Source organism: Parasteatoda tepidariorum, chromosome 2, assembly GCF_982258835.1.
Source record: "Parasteatoda tepidariorum strain Cologne lab strain chromosome 2, Ptep-v5.0, whole genome shotgun sequence".
NCBI classification, from domain to species: domain Eukaryota; kingdom Metazoa; phylum Arthropoda; class Arachnida; order Araneae; family Theridiidae; genus Parasteatoda; species Parasteatoda tepidariorum.
The window spans coordinates 22,463,780-22,490,510 of record NC_141756.1 but is presented as its reverse complement, the minus strand read 5'-3'; the positions used below and the strand labels follow the sequence as shown (position 1 = coordinate 22,490,510).

Below are 26,731 nucleotides of genomic sequence, written 5' to 3'. Positions count from 1 at the left end.
CCAACTATTTTAACCATTCAAACTTGACTAATGTTTAAACGTGCAGTGGTATTTATGCATATTATCCGAACAACTAAAACAGGTACAATCAAATTAGCAAAGAAAAACAGGTGCAATCAGGTATTAACATCAAATTTATCGAAAAAAGTATTCAATATAAAGTTTACTTTGCACCAAATGTGCAGTATCAAATTTGCAATATTCAAATTAAAGTATAAATTCCTTCAAATAAAAGTATCAAATTCATACAGCGAAGTATTCAAATTAAAATTAACATTGCACCAAAAACATAATATCGAATAAAAGCTATGTATTCATATTGATGTTTACCTTGCATCAAGTGTAAAGTATCGAATTTACAATTTCGATTCAAATTAAAGTCTACATTGTATAAACTGTAAAGTACCTTATTTAAGGGGTAAAGTATTCAAATTAGCATTCCTCCAAGTTTAAATTTTCAGATCTACAGTGTAAAGTATTTAAACTAATGTTTACATTGCATCAAGTGTAACGCATCAAAGTTGGTATAAATAATTCTAATTGAAATTTAAACTTCACCCAGGAAGAAGTACCGAATTAGTACCATTTTATTATATACTATTAAAAATACCATCATTAAATCTCATTTCATTGTTCAAGACATTCAAATTAGAATTCCATGAACAAAGTGATCCTCTCTTTAATCTAGAGCAATTTTTATGCATTCCTTATATTTATTTATTCCAATATCTCCACTAAAAACAAAAAATAATGTTTTAACTGAAAAAATATTGTAGATTATAAAGAAGGATTAATATCGATAAAAAAAAACCTAGAACATTTCGAAGCATTTCTATAACCCATTAAAATGCATAATATACATATAGACAGCAACAACCTTAGAATTTCGAAGAAAGTAACGTATTTCCGAGTAGTTTGTTTTATAAACAAAATAAAAACATCGTGCCATTTCTTTGTATACTTCGTGAGTAACCTAGGAAACTCCTTAATCGAATGGAATACTTCACTCGGTGTGAGCTTTTCACTCCGTTGCCAGACTTCGGCAAAGAAAGGAAAATGTCACGAACATGGAGTTTCAGACATAGAATATTAGAAAATCGTTTGCTATAAGAAAGGAAAACGATTTTTTTTCGTTGTTTATAATTGGGTGATACTTTTGACAGTGACGAATTGCTAATCTGAAAACGATATTTGGAGGCCACAAAACGGCAGCATCAACAATTTTCGGTGGTGGTGAGGCTCGTAAGGCCGTCCCCACTATTATCATGGATGGTGTCAACAGAGATCCCAATAGCCTCTCCGAATATTTACAGGTTTGTTTACAAACTTCAAATTCAGTTTTAATAATACGTAATTGTTCTTCACCTTTTACCCTTTGCAGTCCACTCTGATCTGAATCCACTCTAATATTGCACCAAAAGTCACCACTTTGAAATTTAAAATTTTAATATTAATAACCACATTATTTTAAAGTTGTTAGTTGATATATAAAATTTTCGTATGATATGTATTTAAATAATTTAGTGCTTACATATTTAAATATATTTTCAAATGCTAGAGCTGCAAAATGTTAATAAATTTGCACATCATAATAATATTTAAGGGCTATGAAACCACCAGATCAGAAAATCAAAATGTTACTCGAAAAAAAATTGTGGGGGTAAAGTACTTTATAATTAAAGTAGCCATCTTTGACGACCAGCTTGGTCATCTTTCAATATTATCTTGTACAACATGCAAACTTTAACCGTAACCAAGCTAAATACACCTCCCAACTGTATTTAAATAGTCGAATTCTGCAACCCTTCCCCCAATCCTAACACCATAATTAGTTTTAAACATTATATTATTCAGATTCCCGCTACGTTGCTCGAGCGGAAGTACATTGATTTCAGTATTAACTTTTTTTTTTCAAGAGATATTTGCGTTATTACCTAAGTACTTTATGTCTTTAATTTTAGTAATAATTTATAATGTGCCCGGCAGCCATTAAATCGCATAAATCACCGTAGGTATGAGTTCGGGAGATTGCAGCAAAGTAGGCAGCAGAGGTATTAAAATTATTTCAATCTCTTTCGTGAGATAAGATACAAAACTCATCTCAATGCTCCATTACGTGCTGTACTATTTCCTCAAGCACCTCTGGATCCATAACTTGAGTATAGTATAATACGCTATTGCTACAAAAGGGCAAAATCCGTCTCGATAATTGGTATAACAATTATGCTCTAATTTATGTTTAAAATATCTTCAGCCATTTTAGAAAGGATCAAAAATAAATCTAAATAATTGCTTCGTAACTAAATTTTAATTTATATCAAAAAACAAAATTAATCTAAGCAAATACTTAACGTATAACTAACTATTCAACACTGCTTGAATTATTACTTAAAACAACCTTAAAAAATAAATCTAAATAAATACTTAAAATGTAGCTAATTTTTTATAAATAAATTATTCGCAATTCATAAGCTTAGAATAGGGAATAATTTCTCGTTTTAATTATCATTTACTTTTTTAAAAAAATAGTCACGTCAATCTAATTATTAAACATTTATAATATAATAATGTGTATAGTTTTAATAACTGAGACTTGTGAGTTTTTACTTTTGCCTGAAACTGATTATGATTAAAAGCAAAGAATTTTTCTTATCACCTTTCTTTCTTTTTTTCATTGATAGTAAAAATTTTGCCCTTGTGTCTAATCAGTGTTGACTATCATAATTTGACTAAGGTCACCAAATGCATATTATCAAATTTGCATTTGGTGTTGTTATTTATTACTTAGTATTTTAGTCGCTAAGGAATATTTTTACCAGCTAAAAAAAATTAGGTTTTATTTAGTTATTGGCCAAATAAACTTGCTAAACTTAATTGACGGTTAATCCTTTTTTTTTTCAAAAAGAGAGAGAGATAAAATAAACTTTAATTTTTGTAAACGAAAAAATACGTGATTTTTATAATACTATTTTCCTGATTTAAGTATTCTTATTTCCATTTGAAATATATGAAAGCGATTGTTTTTTTGTTTTGTTTTTTAATTTTAACTAATAGCAATATTAAGTATACCCTTACAGGGTAATCACAAAAGGGAAAAATTAAAATGTAGTGACGCATTTTAAAGAGGTTGTTGGAAATTTTAGAGGTTTTAATTTCACTTTAAGAAATAAAGTTGGCCTATTTAACATTTAAAGTAACAACTAGAATCCAAAAATAAAAAACATAATTTAACTGCTGTTTTCAATAAGAAAATAAAATCTAATGAAAAATCCGTAATTTGATTGTTACTAATCTAGTTGAGTTTAATATCCTTTTAAAAAGACTGTACCTTTCTTCATTTGAGAAAAAAAAGGGCAACATGAATGTTTAAATAATAGGATTTATTTTGCAGAAAAAATTTAAATTATTCTCAATACAATTAAATTAATTACTAAATCAGTGATGAGATTACTTTATTTGCACACAAGTATTGTTAGAAAATCACTAGAAGCCACCATAATTCTTAAAATTCTTTCAATTCTTTCTATGAGGAAGGAACTGGAAATACCTTTACCTCTTTTTTAAATTATTCAAGAGCGCTATTGAAAAAAGTGGTAACATAGCCTTTATAGAAAAAGTGGTAATTGTTTTTTTTTTGCCCATTATTTTCTTTTCAAATTTTTTTTCGCTTGTAACTTTTCATATCTTTCATCAAATCTGTTTTGTTTTCGTCCTGTAGGTCCGGAGAATTAAAACATTTCACCTTTATTCCATTTTTAAGTAAATAAATTTTCATTTACAAGCACGAAAATGGCATGAAAAATTATAAATCTCTCAGTCACTTATTTTATTTACTCACATTATTTTAGAAAATCTGCAGCTTTCATTATCAGTAAAAAGGCCTGACACATTACTATCAGTTAATTTTTAAATCTTAAGTTGGAATTATTTATATTAGATGTTAGCTTAAGTTTTTTTTAAATCAAATTCAGATCAATAAAACAAATGTTAAATTATCAATTTCACTACCACCTTAAATATTTGAGAAAAAATTTCCCTTTGAAACGGTAAAAGTTAGAAGCAGAGATAAAAAAAAATAATCACAATAGAATAAGAATTTCGTTTTACTTCATATAATTTTAAAAATTTTGCCAAAAGTATTGTTCTTGGCAAACCTGCTATAGCACTTTAAGACCCAGCCGGCAAGATTGTGCGGGTTAGATATTAATCCAATAATTTTGTAATGCTGTTTACTGATTAATTGATTTTTTTTGTTCACATCGTACGAAGAACGAGCATTCATCCAGTGGTTTTATAATTATGAATAAGCATACTTCTCTTTGGATAGTTGACCCTTAAAATATGAAAAAGAATGGCCGCCGTAATCTGTGAAGTGTGGGACCCATATCTGCAAACTTGTACGGTCATAGGCAAAAAATTTACTACTTTAATAAAATAATTATAAAATTTAAAAAATTAAGCTTTTTCGCCAAAACTTATTTTCATAACTGTCTAAATAGACTTATATATTTGAAAGATTGATTTACTATGCCATATAAAACTTTAGAAATCAGTGTTTGCATATTGAAACACTGACGTTGCTGTTATGAAAAAATATTCTTTCAAGCCAGTACAATAGGTTTAATCAAGAAAAAGTTTTTAAAAAAGTTTGAAACGTCCCCCCCCCCCCACCTTATATTCTTTCTAACTTTTTGTGCACGATTTGATGAATTTCGCTCTATAAAGAAATTATTTTTTTAAATGAAATTACATGATTCAAGATTTTATGTTTTAAATACCTCACAATTCAAAATACTTTTTGATCGTTGTTAATATAAATAAGGGAAAATAATAATAAATAACGTTGGGTAGCGAAGTTTTGGGGTTAACGGGTGTGAGTATTTCAAATCTGAAACAAGTTTTGTTCGGAAAATTACAGACATTTTTCAAAATGTTATTTTTAGTTTGGTTTATTTATCTGAATAGGGTAAACCAACCAGTGAAGGAACATTTCATATATATTGATTAAAAATAAGAATTTGAAAGTTTTTCTTTAGATTGATTGGTAACAATAGCTTACTGCCAAACAATAGGAAGTCATATAGCAATGTTTTGGATTACCTGGTCAAATAGACTTCTCCGGAAAAATGTTTGAATTTGTTATTATCTCTGCAACACCTTGTTTCTTTGAAAAAGTTATAAGGTGAGTGTTTGTATTTATATGTTTGAAGTGGAATTGATTGCATGTAGTAGTTTTATTTTTCTCACTGTGAAAAAGAGAATTCAAAATATAGTTATTGAAGTTACGTTTTATTTTTTTTAAGCATCACAGCATTATAAAGTACTGAGATAAGGGGTGTTTATTCACTGGATCACTAAACGATGAAAAACCAGTGAAGGAACAAGTGTTCCTTTACTGGGGTTTTTTCTACGTTAATGAAAATAAAAGATAAACTTTAATTTTCTTGTACCTTTAGTGAGGTTCCGCATCAAAAGTATGTTAAAAATACGAAAAATAACTTCTAACCAGTGAGGGAACAGTCATGTTCCATTGCTGGGCATAGATTTCCCAATGAATGAACAGTATGTGTTAATATGTTGACACTTTAATTTACAATTCATGATTACAAAAAAAAATTTAACATTTTCCAAGTATTTATATGTTATAATTTCAAGAATAGGCTTGTTTTTAAATATTTGTATGGCTTATAAATTCATAAAGAGCATTAAAAGATAACCAAAATTAAGTGTTCCTTTACTGGGTGTTCATTCACTGGTAAGAGCTGTTCCTTCACTTGGTCTTTTTACTACGTGTTAATTGAATCTCCAAAACTTTAAAACAATATTATGTAAGTTCTCTTCAATTTTTTTACATAATTTGCGATTAGTAACAAATATGTTGATATTGTCATTTAACTAAATGTTACGGTGGTTTACAGACACAAAATTACTACTATTAATTATAACCAGTGATCGTTTATTTTATGCATATATTGTCGAATTAATTTACATACCTCAACTATTTAAAATACTTAAATTGACAAAGCTTTAATCAAATACAAATTTATATAACAAATTAAACTAATTAAAAGGCTTTGATTAGCAACAAATAAACTAATTGGCATGGAGAGAACTTACCCATACTGATGTTCATATTGGAAGTTGGTGAACCTCAAAATGACTCGGTTCTACTCTCTCTACTCTTACTGCTACTGTTTTTGTTGATCTTTTATACTAAACTTTTTGCAAGATAAAACTATTGCTAAATTCTGGAAAGGTCACACAAGAGATCAAACTTGGACTATAGACTTCTGATTAACCCTTTCCGACACGTATTTCTTAACTTTAATCAAGAGAGTTTATTTGTATTTGCTTAAGTTCTATGTACTAATGGAAGTTTCCACAGTATTTTAAATCTAATCAATTATTTTGCAATTTACGATAAATCTATTTTAAATGTTTTATTGTGATTCTGAATTAAGTGACGATAAGCGTCACATTTTCCTCATGAACAGTAAAAAAAAAGAGAAAAAAAAATAATTCTTGCTACCTGTATAGGCAAGTATCTCTCCAATATACAACTCTATTGTACGAATTATAAACATAAAAGTAGCATGCATTCATAATAAAATTAAAAAATATTTTTTCTAATAATACAAGAAACATAAAAACAAATATTACTTAAACAAAATGTATATAAAAGAAACATAATCATTGTGTAGATACATACTTTGCACAAGTGTGACACGAGGAAAAGAAGAGAAGAAAAATAATCATGATAAGTAAATAAATAATAATTAATTATTGTCAAAATTAACAGAGATATATATTATCGTCTACAACAGGTAATACATGTTGAAATAACAGTAATGCTTAAACAAATAATAATCAAAAATGCACCTATCATTTTTAGTATAAAAAATATATTTGATGAAGCAGGAAACGATATAAAACTAAAGAATCCTGAACCAGAAGAATCATCACTTATAAAGGATTTAGTGTAAGTGGAATTAAAATTAATAAGATTGATGCTTGGTTCACTTAAACAAAAGGAAATAAGCTTACAATGCTTCATCTCCCTCGCAACGAGGCATAATTTTTCCTCATAGCATTTATGTTCAGCTTGAAATTTAATTATAAATTCTTTTGGCTCAGTTTCTAAAATCATTGCTTGTGTATACAAAGTAATTTTCTGTAATTCAACAGACACTGTTCCTGATTGACAGCTTGAAAGAGCACTAAATTTCAGTTCACTGAGAATTTGGCAAGAATAACAGCCTTTAGCTGTCACTGGACTTTCAAGAATTTTAGGACAAACTTGAGTCGTTTGAAGACTAATTTACACTGCGCAGAGATGAGTTTTAATTTTAAGTGAAAAGGTTATTTTTATGAGTGTCCTGAAACCACAAACAGGTCTGATACTCAAGATTTTTTAATGTTATCTCCGCTGTAGTAAAAATAGCACAGTGTTGCTGTCCATTAACTACTTGACAGTTCTGTAGTTCCGAAGAGATGATGGAATGGCTAGTGCAGTCACTTGCGACAGTTGCAAAAAGAGATACAAGCAATAGTAAGGGAAATGTGTTCTGTCTGGCTTGTTGCTGTGCATTATTTTCCAAAAAATCGTGTAAGTTAAGCAACTGACGGCGCGTCGTTGTACCAACTATAGCTCCTCCCAGCAAGAAAAATCGAAAAATACTTTTAAGTAATTTAAGAATGATTAATAAAATGTAAAGTGATGCTTTAAGAAATGCTGCTAGTCCTTTAAAAATCAGCCTTAAAAATATCAATAGGAGGAGTAGTAATATGGCAAGAACAACGTAAACTGTGTAAGCTATATGACGAGGCCAACATTTAATTTGGAACAAAAATTCCTTGCAAAAAATGCAATTCGTGGAACGGCAAATGGCTTTTCCTTCTAACACGATCTCTCCATGGACCGCTTTCCCATCGGTTGATATAAAGATTAAGGTTAATTTTTCCTTAAAAGCTATTAGTTCTGTTGGTAAAATTACGTTTAAATCCTTTTCGACATTAAATATAATTTCATTCCCTGAAATTCTTGCGATTAATTTACCCGGTCCAGGTAAAGAGACTACAGGTTCGTTGAAAATTAGAGTGAGATTATGCTGGATGAATTGTGCGCTCTCAAATTCAAGAGGACGTCTCGATTTCCGACCTATAAAAGGTTTTCTAAATAGACATATGTCGAAGGTAATCATTGTCGTGTTTAAAATCCAGCGATTAGATTCGAAACGGAGTAGTTCATATGTGACTTTTCTAACATCACATTTGCATGTCGCATGAGGATGGCATGGGAATAAAGAACAGAATTCAGGAGTTCCTGTGCAGTTCTCTGATGAACACTCACAAGGGGATGCTATGGCATCACCTCTCTCCAAGTCTGTTTCTGAACACAAAAAGGAAGATATATTGCCATTGTTGTTGGTTGGTCTGGACAGAAACTTTGTAGGTGACGTAAGGGTCTCATCCTGCTGAACTATTAATGTTTGCGAAGATAGAACACAGTTGTTGCATGAGGTCCGAAGGCATGCCGTTGGTGGCAACTCTAAACTTTCTGCTTCTGTGGAGTTTAAAGCTCTGCAACTCATTTTCACATGAGGCGTTATTTCGCACATTTTGATTTCATAGGCTTGCACAGAAATAAATGTGACCGCAAGCAGAAAAATGACTGAAATGAAAACAGATATGGGAAGTCTCTCCATTTTCTTAAAAGGGAAATTAAATATAACTATATATGTTGCTTTTAGTAATTTTTAAAGATTAATCTTTTAATTTACTGAAGCGTAAATTATTGCTCGGATTCAATTTATTCAGTATAGCATATTTTTATGCTTATATATACATGATTGTGATATAATTTTTTTTTTTTTTTTTAACAAAAAAGTTTTCTTTTTTTTTTTTTAAATTTATTTATTTATTTATTTTTTTTTTTTTTTTTTTTACAAAATTGCGTTGTGTATTTTTTTTTTTTTTTTTTTTTTTTTTACCATTTAATGATAGTTTTCATTATAGTAGAATTGTCTGTTTACCACCAATAACTAGATAAGGAGTAACAAATATAATATCTTCGAATGACTTTACATACTATATAATTTTGTTAAGTATCATGAAAAATCATTTTCTTCATAAATAATTGGTTAATATTTTTTTTAATGCAGGTAGATGTAGAATAAGTTTCTTTTAGGGAAAAAAAATCTTTTAGGATATATCTTCATTCATTTATTTATTTGTTAGAAATTATAAGTAATTATTTATGCATTAATATCTCTTAAATAGCAAAATTATTTACAAAATGCCAGTATTTTATCAATTCGAAATACCTATGATAATCCACTAAAGTGTAAAAGAACCTGCAATTACGCCTGCGCAATACATCTCTACAAACAGTAAAGGAGATTATCATTCTTGATCACGGATAAGTTAGGCCTTTACTTATTCACAACCAACGAAAGTATTTACGAGTATATATTTAATTATTTTTTAATTAATGAATGTTGCCATATTTTTCAGTATTCTTTTGTAAATAACGTTTGTTTGCATTTAATTTTAGGTATTTATTTATTTAAATTAGTACGTTCGATAGTAAACACGTGTCTTGTGAGGTTTGTAAAACAATGTATTGACAGAATCAGGTGGGTGTGGATCCAAAAATTTATTTGCTATGGCATCGGATATCTTATCCACTATATTCTTATCCTCTTGATTTTTATCACCAGTAATTGCCCAATTTAACAATCTATCAGCGATCGAATGGTTTTGACTAGTGGTAGTCCTTATTTCACCTACCTTATTTGTTCTCGACCGCAAATTATATCGGCTCTGAGTTGGCTTATCCACAGGGAGTGTTTTGTCACTTATCGCTACCTTGGCGTTAGAAGTATTAGTGTTGTTTGACGATCGTTTTTGCGGCATATGATAAGAAGGGGGACAGTAATCGTCAGTTTCGTTTTCTTCATAAAACAAATTCGGTACAACATTTTTATGCGTTACTGATATATCTACGTCTGACTTCTGAGGAATTTTCTGAGTATCCGATAATAATAAGTCAGGTCGACGTTCTTCATATGCAAACATTCTATCAACATGTATCCGCATTGGTTTCGTGCGGGGTTTATTAATGTCTACTATGGAATAATTTAAATCAGAATGTTTTTGAATTACACGATACGGGCCTGAAAATTTTTTTGAAAATGCTCGCCCTGTTGATTGATTTGTAGCTGGTGTGTAAAGATAAACCTTTTGTCCTATGTGAAATGATTTTTCCTTCGCTACATTTTGACGAATTCTACTCTGCTTTTCCGCGGACAATTCGAGGTTTTTATATACATTACGATAAACAAATTTCATTTTTGATAAATTTTCCTCGATGTAATTGTCACAAGGAAAGTAATGAATATTAGGTTTTTCTTCCAATAAATGGAAAGGTAAAATAAGATCACGATTAAACATTAGAAATGAAGGTTTCTCATGAGTAGTGTCGTGATAAGAGTTGTTATAAATATAACTATAGTAGTCTAAATATGTATCCCAATTAGAAGTTGTTTCAGAGAGACAAGTCAAGCTCGTTTTAATGCTTTTATTTATTCTCTCTGATTGACTGTTAGTCTGTGGTCTATAGGGGGTAGTTTTCAATTTATGAATTTGTAGTTGTCGCGAGAGTTCATTAAAAAGATGACTCTGGAAATTCGTTCCTAAATCAGTTAAAATGGAATTTGGAATACCGAAAATTATGATAAATTTCATAAGTTTATCAGCGATAGTTTCAGCAGTAATGTTTTTTAGAGCGTACAATGTACTATATTTCGTAAAATGATCAATTATAGTTAATACATATTTATTCCCTGTAATAGACATTGGTAATGGTCCTAATATATCTAAGCTCACAAGATCCATAGGTTGAGAAGGTGTTACAAAATTTTGAATAGGAGATTTAGTTATTGTAAAGCCTTTTCTTTCAATACATAATTTACATGAATTGGAAAAGTTTTTAATATCACTATACATTCCCGACCAATAATATTTTTCCCTAATGGAACGGTAATTTTTAGAAAATGCAAAATGTACAGTTTCACAACCCTCCAAGATATGTGGTATTAAACTTTGAGGTATTACTATTTGTTCATAATAATCATCCCTTGGTGCATGCTTGTTTCTATTAGTAATTCTTTTAAGCAAACCCTTGTCTAAAAAATAATTTTCATACTGTGATTTACAATTTGCACTTTTCCCTTCCAAGTAATCTATAATAGGTATTAAAAAAGAATCTTTTCTTTGCTCATTTTTAATTTTTTCTATGTCCGGTACATCAATTTTTACAACATTAATGGTTTCATCTATATCTCTACTTAAAAGATCACCTAAGAAATTGTCAGAACCTTTTATGTGCTCAAAATCAAAATGGTAATTAGAAAGTTCTAACAGCCAACGTGAAAGTTTACTTGCTGGAGAATCTAATTTTACTAAATAATTTAGAGATTTGCAATCTGAGAGTATAGTAAATTTTCTGCCATAGAGAAAAATTTTAAAGTGTCGTACCGCAAGTAAAATTGCATAGGCTTCAAGATGCATCGCGGGCCATTTTTTCTCGTGGGGTTTTAATTTATAAGAGAAATAACTTATTGGACGTAAAATCCCATTTTCATCTTTTTGAAGAAGAGCAGCGCCTACTGCAATCGCTGACGCATCTGTATTCAAGTAAAACATCTCTTCAAAATTAGGGTGTTTAAGCATGACATCTGATAATAGTTTGGATTTAATTATTTCAAATGCGTTTTGTGCAGAGGAATTCCATTTAAACTTATGTTTGTTTTTAGTTAAATCAGTTAAAGGTGCTACCACTTCAGAAAAATTTTCTATAAAATCACGATAATAATTTGCTAGTCCAAGGAAACGCCTTAATTTGCGTAATGTACTAGGAACTGGAAAATGTTTTATGGATCTAAGATTATCCGGTAGAGGCTTTATACCTTCCTTATCAACTATATGTCCGAGATATCGGATGCTTGTTTGAAGAAAGTGACATTTCTTTGGGTTTAAGGTTAACCCATAATGACGAAAGCGTTCAAATACCAGTCTTAATTTTCGTAGAGACTCAGAAATTGTTTGAGAGGGTACCATAACATCATCGATATATGCTGATATGTTTTCTGATTGGAGTCCATTAAGAATTTTGTCAGCCGTTTCTTGAAAGACTTGTGCAGAATTTTTCATCCCGAAACTTAAATAGTTATATTGAAAATTTCCGTACGGGCTTGAAAAAGCTGTTAAATGTTTATCTTCGTCACGCAATTTAATTTGGTGAAAACTAGAATTTGCATCCAAGGTACTAAAATAATTTGAACCTCGTAAAGAGTTAAGAATGTCAGAAATTAATGGTAATTTATAAGTTGAAGAAATTGTAATTTGATTTAGTTTCCGATAATCAATAACTAAACGCCATTGATTTTCCTCCTTTTTTCGCACTAAAATTAAAGGAAAGCTATATCTACTATTTGTTTTCTCTATTATTCCTGCATTTTCTAATTCTGAAATTTGATTCTTAAGTGTATTTCGCAAAGATACAGGTACAGGAAAAGGTCTACACTGAATCGGGTTAAAATTAGTAATTTCTATTGGAGGAGCTTCTAATGTGCATTTACCTATAGTTTTTAAAGACGTGCTAAAAATATCCGCAAATTCAACAAGTAGTTGAGATAATTCCTCTTTTGCTTTATTTGGAACCCCAGACATATTAAAATCATCTAATTTAAATTCTTTCCTTCGAATGTCAGCTATAGATTCATTTGCCTCCAGTTTAATTTCAGAATTTATCTGGGCTACTTTCATATTTTTATTTAGGTGTAAATTATTCTGTGAAAGGTTATTTACTATCAATGGAATGTGACCATTTTGATCAACTTTGCACAATGAGTTATGCATTTCAATCTTATAATTAGAATTCATTGGAGTTAACAGTACAGAACTTCCCGGTTGAATTTTCTTATCTGATTTGATTTTTACAACAACCGATTCATTAGGCTTGAGTTTAATCTTTCTAACAAGTTTTCCTATAGTTTCCTTGATTAAAACATTTATTTTGTGACTTTCGAATTTATGTATTTGTGATGGTAAATCATTAAAAGTAACAACCTTATCCACAAAATTTATTTTGCAATGAAATGAGGAAAGAAAATCAATTCCTAAAATTATGTCGTAATCTTGAGCTAGGTCAGAATAGGTGACTAAAAAATCATGTCGGAAGATTTTGTCATTAATTGAAAGTGGTAAGATAACATTCGAATAAGATTTTATTTCACTTCCACTTAAAGTAGTTATTTTGATATTTGAATTAAAAGGTTTATACTTTATCAATTTTGAATTTACTTTCTTTAATATTTTATCACTTAACAGAGATACACTCGCTCCTGAATCTAAAAGTGCATAACATTTAATGTTTCCGATTTCCAATTGAATGACTGGCAATGCGCAATTCTGACCTAATTGATAAGATAAAGTATTTTGAGTGTTACCCTTTAAAGTTTGAGGGATTCGTTGGGATTTTATCGATCCCTTTGAAAGTTTAAATATCTTTGTTTTGGTACGGTAGATCTCTTATCTGTGAAACGGTGATTTTGGTTTATTGACCTCGTATGATAAGGGTTAGAAGCGTTCAAAATCATGTTGCTTTGATTTGTTCTGTAATTATTTCTATTGCGAGGGAAAGTATCCCTATTATTTGCCAAAGGATTGCTTTTGCTCCTACTGTGTTGAAACCAACATTGAGATGAAAGATGATTCCGACGACCGCAGTGCATACAAGATAGATTTCTTTGAGTTTTTTGTTGGGGCATTCTCCTATTTCTATCATCAAAATTTATTTTCTCTAATTGTTTGGAAAGAGTATTTATCATATTATTCGATATTTCAGTTTGTTTGTTAAGAAATTCTGTCATTTTTTTTTCAATCGCCGCTTCGGGCTCTGTTACTACATTGTTTACTACCTCAAGTTCCGATGTGAATTTAATGTTAACCTCATCCAGTAAAGCATTTTCAACAGCTTCATTGAATGTTTTTGGGTTACGACTCAAAGCCAATCGCTTAAGTGATGGCTGGAGACCTTCTAAGAATTTTGCCAGTTTAGTTTGGTCGACTATAGTATCTGCATTTTCCTTAGATGAATTTTCAAGACCAAAATAGTTAATTGTTAAGTTTGATAACCTAGATGAGTAACTTCGAATTGATTCACCTGGATTTTGTCTGCAATTAGAAAATTGTTGTTGGCGGTGCAAAAGAGTAGATTTCTTTGCAAAAAATTTAGAAAATTTATTCTTAATGTTTTCATATTTCTTTTCATTTAGGAGTTCGGGATCATCTATAAAAAATTGTAATGCTGGGCCTTTTAGTTTACTTTTCATAACCGCGATATGTTCTGCATCATTCCATTCTGCTATAGTACCTACCTCTTCAAGATTTGTAAGAAAATATGCAACATTAGAAAATATTTCTCCGTCAAAGATGTTAACTAGATTTTGATAACCGGCTATTTTATTAGGGTTTGGGGTTTCTGCCATTTTTAATACACTAGTAAGTGAAATTTGTCAACAACATTTAAAGTACTAAACACTTAGAAATATTTACACTTGCATTGTTAATGCATAATTACAACGAAAAATTAAATTACCTGACAATATAAAATCATTCGAAAATAAATAACTCATTGCATATTACCATAGATAGGAAAAAAAAATGTTTTTTTTATAAGCGCCATATTGTTACACGGCACCATATTGTTACGGTGGTTTACAGACACAAAATTACTACTATTAATTATAACCAGTGATCGTTTATTTTATGCATATATTGTCGAATTAATTTACATACCTCAACTATTTAAAATACTTAAATTGACAAAGCTTTAATCAAATACAAATTTATATAACAAATTAAACTAATTAAAAGGCTTTGATTAGCAACAAATAAACTAATTGGCATGGAGAGAACTTACCCATACTGATGTTCATATTGGAAGTTGGTGAACCTCAAAATGACTCGGTTCTACTCTCTCTACTCTTACTGCTACTGTTTTTGTTGATCTTTTATACTAAACTTTTTGCAAGATAAAACTATTGCTAAATTCTGGAAAGGTCACACAAGAGATCAAACTTGGACTATAGACTTCTGATTAACCCTTTCCGACACGTATTTCTTAACTTTAATCAAGAGAGTTTATTTGTATTTGCTTAAGTTCTATGTACTAATGGAAGTTTCCACAGTATTTTAAATCTAATCAATTATTTTGCAATTTACGATAAATCTATTTTAAATGTTTTATTGTGATTCTGAATTAAGTGACGATAAGCGTCACATAAAATTACAAATTTTGAAATTAATATGATTTTTTAAAAGGCAAGCGAAGTTAAGTGTTCCTTCACTGGTTAGTTTACCCTATATAAATTTATAAAGGACGAATAGGTTTATGTACATACGTATTCACTTGTTTTCTCCTTTGAAAATAAAACAAGACAAAAAATATATGACCTTACCATATCGCATCATAAACTAATCACCATCTCCCTACCACTCCCTACGTAGAGAGAAGTAGATACTTAATATTCACTCGAGGTAATTTTAAAAATGTAAGGTTAGGAACAGATTATTAAATTGCATAAAAATTGTAGCTCGTTGAGAGAATTCGATTGCAAATTTGAAATTAGTGGCGCGAAAATATATAAGATCGTTCAAAAATTTCGTGGAACAGAAAACAAAACAGAAAAAATTTTCCTCTGTGTAGTTATTACTGTTTTCTGTGCTTAATTTTTTCGCGTAAGCAAATAGGGAGAGGGAACTAGTGTGGACACGAAGCTAATGTAGACAAATGTATTATTTCTGTTATTTAGCACTGAAAGATTCCATACCTGCCAACTTTTAATCCCTTCCATTATGCTTTTTCCCAGTGGTACTAAAATGAAATTAAAACTTCAATTTTAAGCAAACAAATTCGTTGTATTTGAGAAAACTTAAGTTGACAACCATGATAGTAACGCATATTACTATATGTGCTTAGTTTTTGTAAGAATAGTGGTGATCAAAATCATTTAAAAATTATGTTTATAAAAGAAAAAATAGTATATAATTACTACCACTTTAAATATGAAAATAAAATTATCCGTAAAATCCGGAAGAGTTGTCAGGTATGAGATTCTGCAAGTTTAATAAAATTGGCAAAATAGTGCTACACTTTCCTACATAATTAAAAGACTTATCACGAGATAGTTAAGTAGCATATTACGAAATAAGCCTTTATTGGTGAAAATGAAAATTCTTAATTTTTGCTTTAATAAGCTTTAGACTTGGTTCATTCATCGTTTTTAACAGTCGAAGATATTATTTTATGTATGTTATGAATGAATATTCTTATTGCGTATTTTAATAATAACTTTTGATTGGCATTGACTTAACTGAAGGAGATTAAAAGAGCAAATAACAACACGAGGCTTGTGTGGACATACAATGGTGGAGCTACTGAGGACATGTTAAAATTACTATGTGGTTCCATGTTTCTTGGAAGAGCTTAGTAGTGGAAATAAATTCACGTTAACACTAGTAGGAAATTCCATTTTTTAAGATATTATATTAATATTTAGAAGTCTTGTTGGTCAGAATTAAAATTTTCTTTACAAAATAATGCATAGTGGTTGTCTCAAATATATTGACTAATAGAGGTATACTTAATTTAGATATTCAAACAGACATTAAAGCAGGAAAAAGTAATAAAATAGAATATACAATTTTCCTTTTAATTAATGTAATTTCGATGTTTTAATTAAAAATATTTTAAATACTTTAAAATAGTTTGGCCGATATTGAGGCCCGCGTAAATATGCCTGTGCGGAGAAAATTAAGGATTTCTTTTTCCAAAGCAGAAGGCAGCACTTGAAGAATTTTCTGCTCATTGAATATTTTTGTTTCGTTGTTCAGGATTTTCAAACAGGTGTCAGCACTTGATTTATAATATTTTCTTACTGATTCGACAATTTATAGTGTATTCTATTTTATTTTGATTTGGTTTATCTAACTGCAACTGTTACTATATTTATATATTTTGATTTATAAGTTGGCGTTTCATTTTTAAGTCTTACTTTGTGTACTTTTGAGTAGTGTTTGATGGTTCAGTGTTTTTCAATTTCGGTAATGATTTTCTCATTTGTCTATCCATTATGGGGTCTCGGGACACTGTCAGTTTTGGTTTTTCCACTGACAATAGAAAGGCTCCTGTGTGTTTGTAGACAGTGTGTCCCCTGAAGAAGTGCTGTCTTACAAGTATTCTATTTTATTACTTTTTCCAGCTTCAATGTTTGTTTGAATATCTAAATTAAAATAAAGTAAATTTAATGCAATAAAATAAAGCAAATAATAGAGGTATACCTAACATTCGTTACCACTTTTTGATTAACACAAAGATAGAGCTTTCTGGGATAAAAGATTAAGAGTTAATTGATAACATTTGTTAGTGTATTTATTTCCTCAAGTAGATTATTTTTGATAAATATTTCATTTATTTACAATTTTTACAGTAGTTTTATTAATTTGGACTGCTTATTGTAAAATTGCAAATTTAAAAAGAAATAATGCTCTAGCTCATTTTTAGAAATACTACATTTCCTCAAAGCAGATATGTAATATTTATTATCAAAATTCAATTTGAGTTAATTAAAAATATATATTTTCCTTCCTCCTAAATAAATATAAGAAGTATGCTTTTAATGCAGACAATTGCTGCCGAAAAAAAAAATTTTTTTCATATTTGGAATAAAGTTCAGTTATTAAATATAAATTTGTATTTACAAACTCGAAAAATTAAAAGATTCCTGAAATACTGAAAGTGGTTGTCTAATTATAAATGAGGAAAGTAAAGTTTAGTAATATTTGCTATTGCTTAAAAATTTTCACAGACGTAGAGATATAACCAATTTGTTTCAATTGTTAATTAAAATCATCGTAAATCAATTTCGTTACATTGAAAATCTTACGGTAAAGCATAACATTTTCTACTACTTTATATATTTAAGAAAAATTGCCCGTTAAAATGAGTGAAATTGGAATATATATGTGTCCTAAGCTATGTGTCCTATATATGTGTTTTGACCAATAATACTATTTTTAATAAGTAATATAATAATATAAGAATAAGTAATCTAAGTTTTTTTTAGTTATTGACGAAGCTTAGGACACATATATATTCCAATTTCACTCATTTTAACGGGCAATTTTTCTTAAATATATAAAGTAGTAGAAAATGTTATGCTTTACCGTAAGATTTTCAATGTAACGAAATTGATTTACGATGATTTTAATTATGATTTTATTTGCTTTTTTATAAGTCGCAATGTTAATTAAAACAATTATAATTAGATTTAAGACTTGTTCACGTTAAGAAAGCAAATATTTTTCAGAAATAAAGAAAGATATTGAAAAAATAAACATACATTCAAATTAGCTTACGTGCCATTCAAAATCAATTAAAGAGTTCAAACTAAGAATAAAATAAAATAAACTATACTTCATGGCAAGTTAAGAAAAAACCATTGAGACATAGGACTTAAATAATGCATATCATTCTGTTTTTATTTCGTTATCAAACTATACAAATAAACTTTCAAAACAATAGAAAGGCTTTAAAAAGTTAACAAAAGTAAAAGTTCGTTAAATAAGGAGAACATTCATTTTTGAAAACTGTATGATGTTGCAAGAGCATTGAATTTGATTGGAGCACTAGAAATAGCGCGATATAAGCTAACGTGCTTTTAACAAATCAAATGCGAGATAAAGAATTTTTACTTTTGTTTCACTGCAGCAGAAAATGGCCTACAAGAAACAATATTTATTATTATTTTATCAGTTTCTTAAAATGCGAACAGAAAGATATATATTTGTGGTTTTTAGATATAATTTTTATCTATTCTTATTACTAGTTAATTAATCATTCAACAAGTCTTGCTTTCCTTAAAAAAAAACGAGCAAAGAAAAAAGGCTGTATAACGTCGATTCATGTTGATATACGTTCGAGTTGGGAACTTGGCATCCATTTGGCGCTCACTTTGATGCAAACAGGCTCTCTTTATAGGGACAATAGGGATAATGGTTTTTTCTTAGTTTGCAAAAGAGTATAGAGATTTTTAAAACAATAATTAATAAGCTTTAAAGCTGTTAAATTTATAAAAATTGTCCACACTACAACTTTTACCAGCGTTCATAAGCACCTGGAAAAAATTTAAAAGTGGTAGTAATATTTATATACGTAATTTTTTTTATCATTATGTTTGTCGCCACCAAAATATTTCATTTTCTCTAAATAAATATATATAGATTTGTGGTGTAACTACCACTATGAATATTAAATACCACATCACTAGTATATAAGACATGTTAACTTGATTATAATTAAAGGTACCTTCTGATAGATGAAAGTTGACATGGTCGATAATTAAATTTCCACTTTGAGTGACATGATGGATGGCTCACATTAAACAGTTCATTTGCTTAACTTTTATCAGAACTTAAGAATCTAGCCATATGGCCTGCACTTTTATAAGTAATAGTGGACAAGTTACGCTAAAATTAATTTTTTTTAGATATTAAGACATTAATTTTGCTACCGTCTGAAAAGAAGATTTCTAAAACTACGGAAATTCCGTAGCAGTTGGAGGGTATATAGAAAAAATGAAGAAAAAAATGTGTGCAAAATGCTATAAACAAAAAAAAAATGAAGAAAAATTATAATGAGCAAAAATGTTATAAATAAACAGTATGAATCAACTAATGGTATCCTTTCATCGAATTCTATCCCAGATAAAATTGTGAAAGGGGAGTAATGTGGCGTAACTACCACTATGAATATTAAATACCACATCACTAGTATATAAGACATGTTAACTTGAATATATCTTAATGAACCTTTTGATAGACGAAGGTTGACATAGTCTAAAATAAATTCCCCACTTATTTAAAGGTGGTAGCTGTGAAATTTTAATTCGATAGTGGAAGTTAATGTCAAGAAATTTTCAGCTTCTTTATAACAAAATTGATTTCAGTCATTAACCCGTTTTATCCCGAATTTATATATTGAAATGATACAAAAAGTGGTTTAATATATTATCGAAATTAATTGGTTTTTCTACAATTAGGGCATTTCAAAAGTCATTGATAGATCAAAAAATTCTTGCTCCTTATAATTCTAGATCTAATCAGAAATAACTAAATCATTGTGGTATCTGAGAATCTTTTAATTCACCCAAATAAATGAAAATGCTGAAAAAAGTTTCCCACCACAATGAATGTCTTTGAAAAAAGGAACTGTCCTAAATATATGACGTTGGGCGTTAACCGGTTAATTTTTTCCACGTGCCCTGTTTTACGCGCTTCGAAAAAGTTTCTCTCCAGTGATAGCGAACTACCTAATTCACCATCACTTACTCATATGTTGTAGTTTTCTTAGCATCAGCCCCGCGAAGGGCTCTAACTAATTCATCTGAGTGGGAATGTATGATAAATCACCGAACCGCAATTGAATGGTGAAGATTCACCATCACTTACTTATAGCTGGTCTTCCTTATGTATGTTTAAACTATTTAAATGATGCGGTAGTTAAAAGTATATTAATCACATTTGTTGAAACAGGAATCAAACATGAATTCAAAAACTTTGTTACTACATTAATTATAAAAATAACACCTTCCGGAAAATCCGAAAGTTTCCTTATCACCTATATTCAGGCAGTCACGACATGATTTATCACTCGATTGATACTAAATACCTTACAACTCTTCCCGATTTTCCGGAAACTTTTATTTTTATAATGTTACTGTTGCAGCAAAGTTTTTGCATTCATGTTTGATATTTCTTTTTCAAACGTGTGTTTTAACAGATTTGATTTAATATTCTTATAACTGGCACTACATTTAAATAGTTTAAAAAACATAAACACTAACGAGCTTGCTATTTTATCGTGTTTGAGGTGATGGGAAAAGGTAAGGTAAGTATTTACCCACCAATATCACTTCAATGGATATTTTGCTACCACTGAGAAAAAGCTTTCTTGAAACCCGTTAAAGATGGCAGGTTCAATTTTCAATTCGTTGTCGCCAACGTAACCCTTTCATGGGCCATTTATCTGTAGTAAAGGTAAATTAAAGTATTTTTGGAATTGAAATTATTTTAAGACTAATAACTGATATAAGAAAAAAAACTCATTTAGTTTAGATTAGAAATGAAGATTAGCACTTCTTCATTTTTGAGCAATTCCCGTAATTCTTTGATTAATGACACTAATCGGTGAGCAAGTTTAGGTGTCAAATTTGATGTTGCTCGCGGGCTCCTTCTGCTGGGGCGGGTCTCGCACCCAGTATAGTTGGCTGTGTGGCTTTTGTAACAATTACAGCATTTTGGAGGTGTTGTTTTGTCTTTGTTGCATTCATGTGACCTGTGGTTTCCAGCACATTTTACACACCTTGCAGGTGTATTGCAGTGGCTTTGCGTATGTCCATAATTTTGGCAGTTGTAACATTGTATAGGTCCTAGACCTCCTCGAAATCGTTCGATTTTGATCGGGATCTGCTGTATGTTGTTGACTTCGAATACTCTATGGTGATTCACTGTTGATGTTAGGATTATGAGAAAAAGTGGAAGGAGCCGATAGGCCTCTCCCATTCTCTTCTTAAACTGCACTATTTTAAAGGTTTCAGTATTGTTTTTCTGTAATTCTGTATTGATGGCATCTGTATCAAAGTCCACAGGCAGGCCCCGGACCAAAACCTTAATAAATCTGGCTTGCAGTGTTATTTCAGGTTTGCTGGGCGGATCCCGTACTTTGTCGGTATCATCCTTGGGTTTTGTTGTCAGAAAGATAGTGACGTCATCGGTTGAGTTACGGTGGCTGGAAGAAAGACAGCTGTTTGTAGACATGAGTGCAGAATTATCGTTAATTGTTTTGACTGCATTTTGCTTCTTCTTCTTTTTTCTTTTCTTTGCTGGTGGTTCTGTATTATTGTTAGTATTGATGTCCGTGACAGTTTCGGTATTTGGTGTTGTATTCAGGTTTTCATCTTTATTTTCCATGGTTATGTCGCCAGTGCTTGGATTAGTTTCAGTCATTATTGATTCGACTTGAATGGATTTTTTATTCATCTCCTTGTTTTCTTCTACTTGAATTTTCCTCTTCCATCTGACGTGATAAGCTGCATTTGTCAGTTTTAGGAAGTAATTGTATTCGTAGTCTCCAGGGTAACTTGATCTTATTTGAATGAGCAGTTTGCTAAATAATTTATCTAAACGAATCAGCTCCTCTGTATCAAACTGAGTGTAAAATTCTACGAGATCGTCAATATGTTCGTGTTCAACTGGTGGAAAGTATTTTTTTGATATCCCACAGATAGCAACGATTTCTTCTAATGATGTGGATTCTTTGCAATGCGACGGTGAATTACGACCAGAGTGAGACCTTTCCACCACGAGCTGTTTCATGATACGGCATGACTTGAAAAAACAAAATGGCGGGATCAAAATCCAGACATCAAAAATGGCTAGTTGACAGTATTATCTCTCCCGAGTCCAGAATCTGACGACAGATAGCAACGATTTCTTCTAATGACGTGGATTCTTTGCAATGCGACGGTGAATTACGACCAGAGTAAGACCTTTCCACCACGAGCTGTTTTATGATACGGCATGACTTGAAAAAACAAAATGGCGGGCTCAAAATCCAGACATCAAAAATGGCTAGTTGACAGTATTATCTCTCCCGACTCCAGAATCTGACGAGATCAAAATAAGTATCACTCACCTCGTAAAGTTCAGGATAATCAGCATCAATTCGACATAACCGGCATCACAAGGGAGAAGAGGACATCAGTAGAGCATCATCCTTCAAGACTTCACTGTATCCTATACTCGCATCTAAGGCCATGACTAAGCTTTATTAAGGTGGTAAATTACGTAAGCCCTCGAATTATTTAGAAATAGTGGTAGATAAAAACCTTATAAATCGAATTTATTAAACCAAGAATCATACATTAAAAAGCTACCACTCGAAATATTTATCCGCTGTCTGAAGCAAGTTGGCATCTCTGTAAATTACCTTTTGTCATCACTTAATACAAAGTATTATAACTAGCCGATCCTTTTTAAGTGTATTTAAATATAGTGGTAGTTAAAATAAGAATAAATCCAATTTGTTAAGGCAGGAATCAAGCATACATACAAAACTTTTGCTACCACAATTAACATAAAAATAAAATCTTCGAGAAAATGTAGAAGAGCTGTCATGAATGGGAATAAAAGAGTTTTTATTTATCGAATTATGGTTTCAAATGCAGGTGACCATACCACTGCACACGAGCCATTTTGAGTATCCGCCGTGTCATTAAAAAAAATAAGAGTCTTATGGTATAAATGAAATTATGGCTTAGTAATAATGTCATTTACAACTTCTTTGCAAGACGCTAACATGGCTGAAAGTATATATATATATATATATATATATATATATATATATATATATATATATATATATATATATATATATATTTCGCATTTATTATCAAAAAATTGGGTGCCTGGGCCGCGCAGCAAGAAATATTTACAGTGTATGAAATATCAGTCATGAAATATTTACAGTGTACAAAAACATTTTGAGTTTGCAACATTCTGGTATATATATATATATATATATATATATATATATATATATATATATATATATATATATATATATATATATATATATATATTCAAGACGGAAAAGAGTAAAAACTGGTAAAATAATAAATTTCCTTTTTAGGTTTTTTTCGAAAATAACAAAATATCCATAGCTACCAAGTATTTTAACGGATACAGTAGGGGAGAGTGGGGTCAATTGTAACAGGGTACGATTGTAACAGAGCAAAAATTTCGAGTATCGGATTCTAGATTTGGTTCCTAGGTGGCACACAAGTTGTATTTAATAAATCTACATGTACACCCCTGCTGGCAACCATATTTATGTACTTTTGAAAGAGTTACATCACAAAAGATATTTTCACGCTACGTAAGTACTTTTTTTGGTATTAGAATATTATATTGTAACAAAGTAATTTTGTTTAAACAAATAAAAATTATTAACCGAATATGTAAGTGGACACCTTAATTAACATTTCAATAAAAAAAAAGATTAGTTTTGTTAATTAACTAGCATTGCTTTTAACAAATGAAGCTGAAATGGCGTCTTGGGGACGATTGTAACAATAAGTAAAGGGACGAATGTAACAGCTGAAAATAAATAATCTTATGTTTACAAACCATTACTAAACTCTTTAAGAACCACCAATAGTTTCCTATATCATTTATATTATGTTGCACGTGCATTATTTTATTTGTCACCTTTCACAGCATAAATTAAAATTTTTAACCCCTTAAAGTTAAAAGTTTAACCCTTTAGTTCTCTGCTCATTATTATTTTTACTCCTATAATATCACTACTATTTTGATCAATAAAAAAATATATCACAACTATGATAATATGTATAATTAACTATGTTTTAATTGAATTTATGAACTGTTACAATTGACCCCGTAAGTGGGTACAATTGTAACAAGTGTACGACTGTCAAAAATTGTTAATAACTAATATAATAACATTTAAAATAAGGTATTTATTTTTTTTCTAGTAGAGGATAGTCTACTTTACTCGTCTGTCAATTAATACTAATAATATATTGTATTTTTCGTTAGTTAAAAATAGTTAAGTAAAAAATGTTACAATTGACCCCACTCTCCCCTACATATACTGAATAGCTTCTTCCCGTAGTAAAAATTAATAGCTGGGAATTGTTCATTGTTAAGAATAGATTTACTTCTCCCAAAAATTATCCATTGTTGAAATAGTTCTACTACCAGTTTTTTCTCTTTTCCGTCTTGCTTTCAGGCCTGGACGCTAATTGTTACTCACCTGAAATTAGAATGAAAATAATTGACTTATTGTACCATACTGGGCTCAATAATTCAACTGTAAATGGTCTAAATATAATTTTGGATATTTATACAAAACTGACACTTTAATCCTTCCAGATATTTTGAAATTACACTTATTTACATTTACAGGTGAAATTACTTCTATACATTTCGCTTTTCGAATATTTTCATCGTGAACAACGATAGCTAAACCCATGAAATCTTTTCTAACTCATCAATATATTCAGAGTCTAAATATCGACAACCATTTCTCAGTTGCCGCATTTTCTATTAAGTTTTTCAGTTATATGTATATCAAACCACTACTAAAAATTGTTTTCCAAAAAAAGTATATTTGCATTAAAACTCAAGTTTCTCACCGTCCTCCTTATTTAATAACCTACTGACACCTATTAATCAATCCATTAATTATATTATTAAATATTTGAATTATAAATCTCATAAAAATTATTAATTCCCTAATCAACTAATTAACCAATTATTGTTTATTGTCGTTTTATGTTTGTGCTGTCCCTATTTGTATTGTCTTGTCTTTTCCTCCTCTTCTCCTTTACTTCATTTTAATTAGTTTCTAAATATTAATCTAACTAAATAATAATTACATAGACCTTTGATTCTGAATTTAATTCATTATTTACGGAGGTGGCCTTATAGGCCAGGTATTTTGTGGCACCAATTATTACTTTCCGCAGTCTCTAAACCTCTTAACGATTGAGTGGTATGTTAAAAAATTAAATATCTTTTAGCATTAACTTAAATTTACAATCACAAGTAAAACTTTTCAAGCATCACGGGAACCCTGTTTAAGCATTTAATTTAAATCACTAAAAGAAATTATGGATTACGAATTTTGTTGTAAAAAGATCGATTGCCTCACTTTTAACAGTTAGTCTGAGTTCAAAGAATGAAATCATGTCACTATCTTGGACACGGCAGGCCAGGTGGCCTTGCGATTAGCGTGTCTGACTGCGAAGAGCGGGTTCGAAACCCGTTCAGGGCATGGATATTCCTCTCAGTGTGTTGTGTGTGATGGGAGAATGTGGCCCACCCTAAGAACGGGTATTTGTGGCAGTGTAACATGAATTATGTTACTCGCTTCCGTGACTTTGATCACAAGGTGCTCCCATGGCAATGCAAAATAGGTAATTCTTCCGGCACCTTCCATAACGAAGAACGATAAATTCAGAGCCTGCCATTTAAAATAAACTAAAAAACTATTTTGGATATAAAAGAAAAATGTCTTTACCCTTTGTCTAGCAGCAAATTGTGCTTGCAAAGTTTAATTAATTGACCCATTAGCAGCTGCGACCTCAGACTGCGTATTCTTAGTGAAGAGGCAGGCACACTTCGTCTCTTTATTGCTTGAAGAATAGTGATAGCCAATCACAGGGATGCCAACTGCTCCGTTTTCTGCAGAAGTTTTAATAAATTGGTAATTAATTAAATAGTAAAACTTGTAGAATAAGGACAAATACGCCTACTTTTTAAAAGAGTAATCACGAGCATAGTATAATAAAGTTTCATTTCATATGATATATAGAGTTTTTGATATGTAGTGGTGTGAAAATTATTTAAAATAAAAAAATACTAAACCAAAAATAACTTGAATTTTGATACCACTAGAAAATACTTTTCTATAAAGCGGAGCAAGTTTGAATCTCTGTACTCATATTCTCATATGTGGTGGTTATCTTAGCATCATCCCTGCTAGGGGCTCTAACTAATTCATCTGAGTGAGAATAAATAA

General features: G+C 30.2%; 1 protein-coding gene across 1 annotated transcript in view; it reads left to right on the top strand.

The window, feature by feature from the left end:
- The first annotated feature begins 1,022 nt into the window (after positions 1-1,022).
- Positions 1,023-26,731, top strand: part of LOC107438457 (caveolin-3) — a 50,633-nt gene continuing 24,924 nt past the window's right edge. Inside the window, exon 1 of the mRNA XM_016050760.4 lies at positions 1,023-1,313. Coding sequence (XP_015906246.1) covers positions 1,266-1,313 — 48 coding nt within the window. The 5' untranslated portion in view covers positions 1,023-1,265. The remainder of the gene's footprint in view (positions 1,314-26,731) is intronic.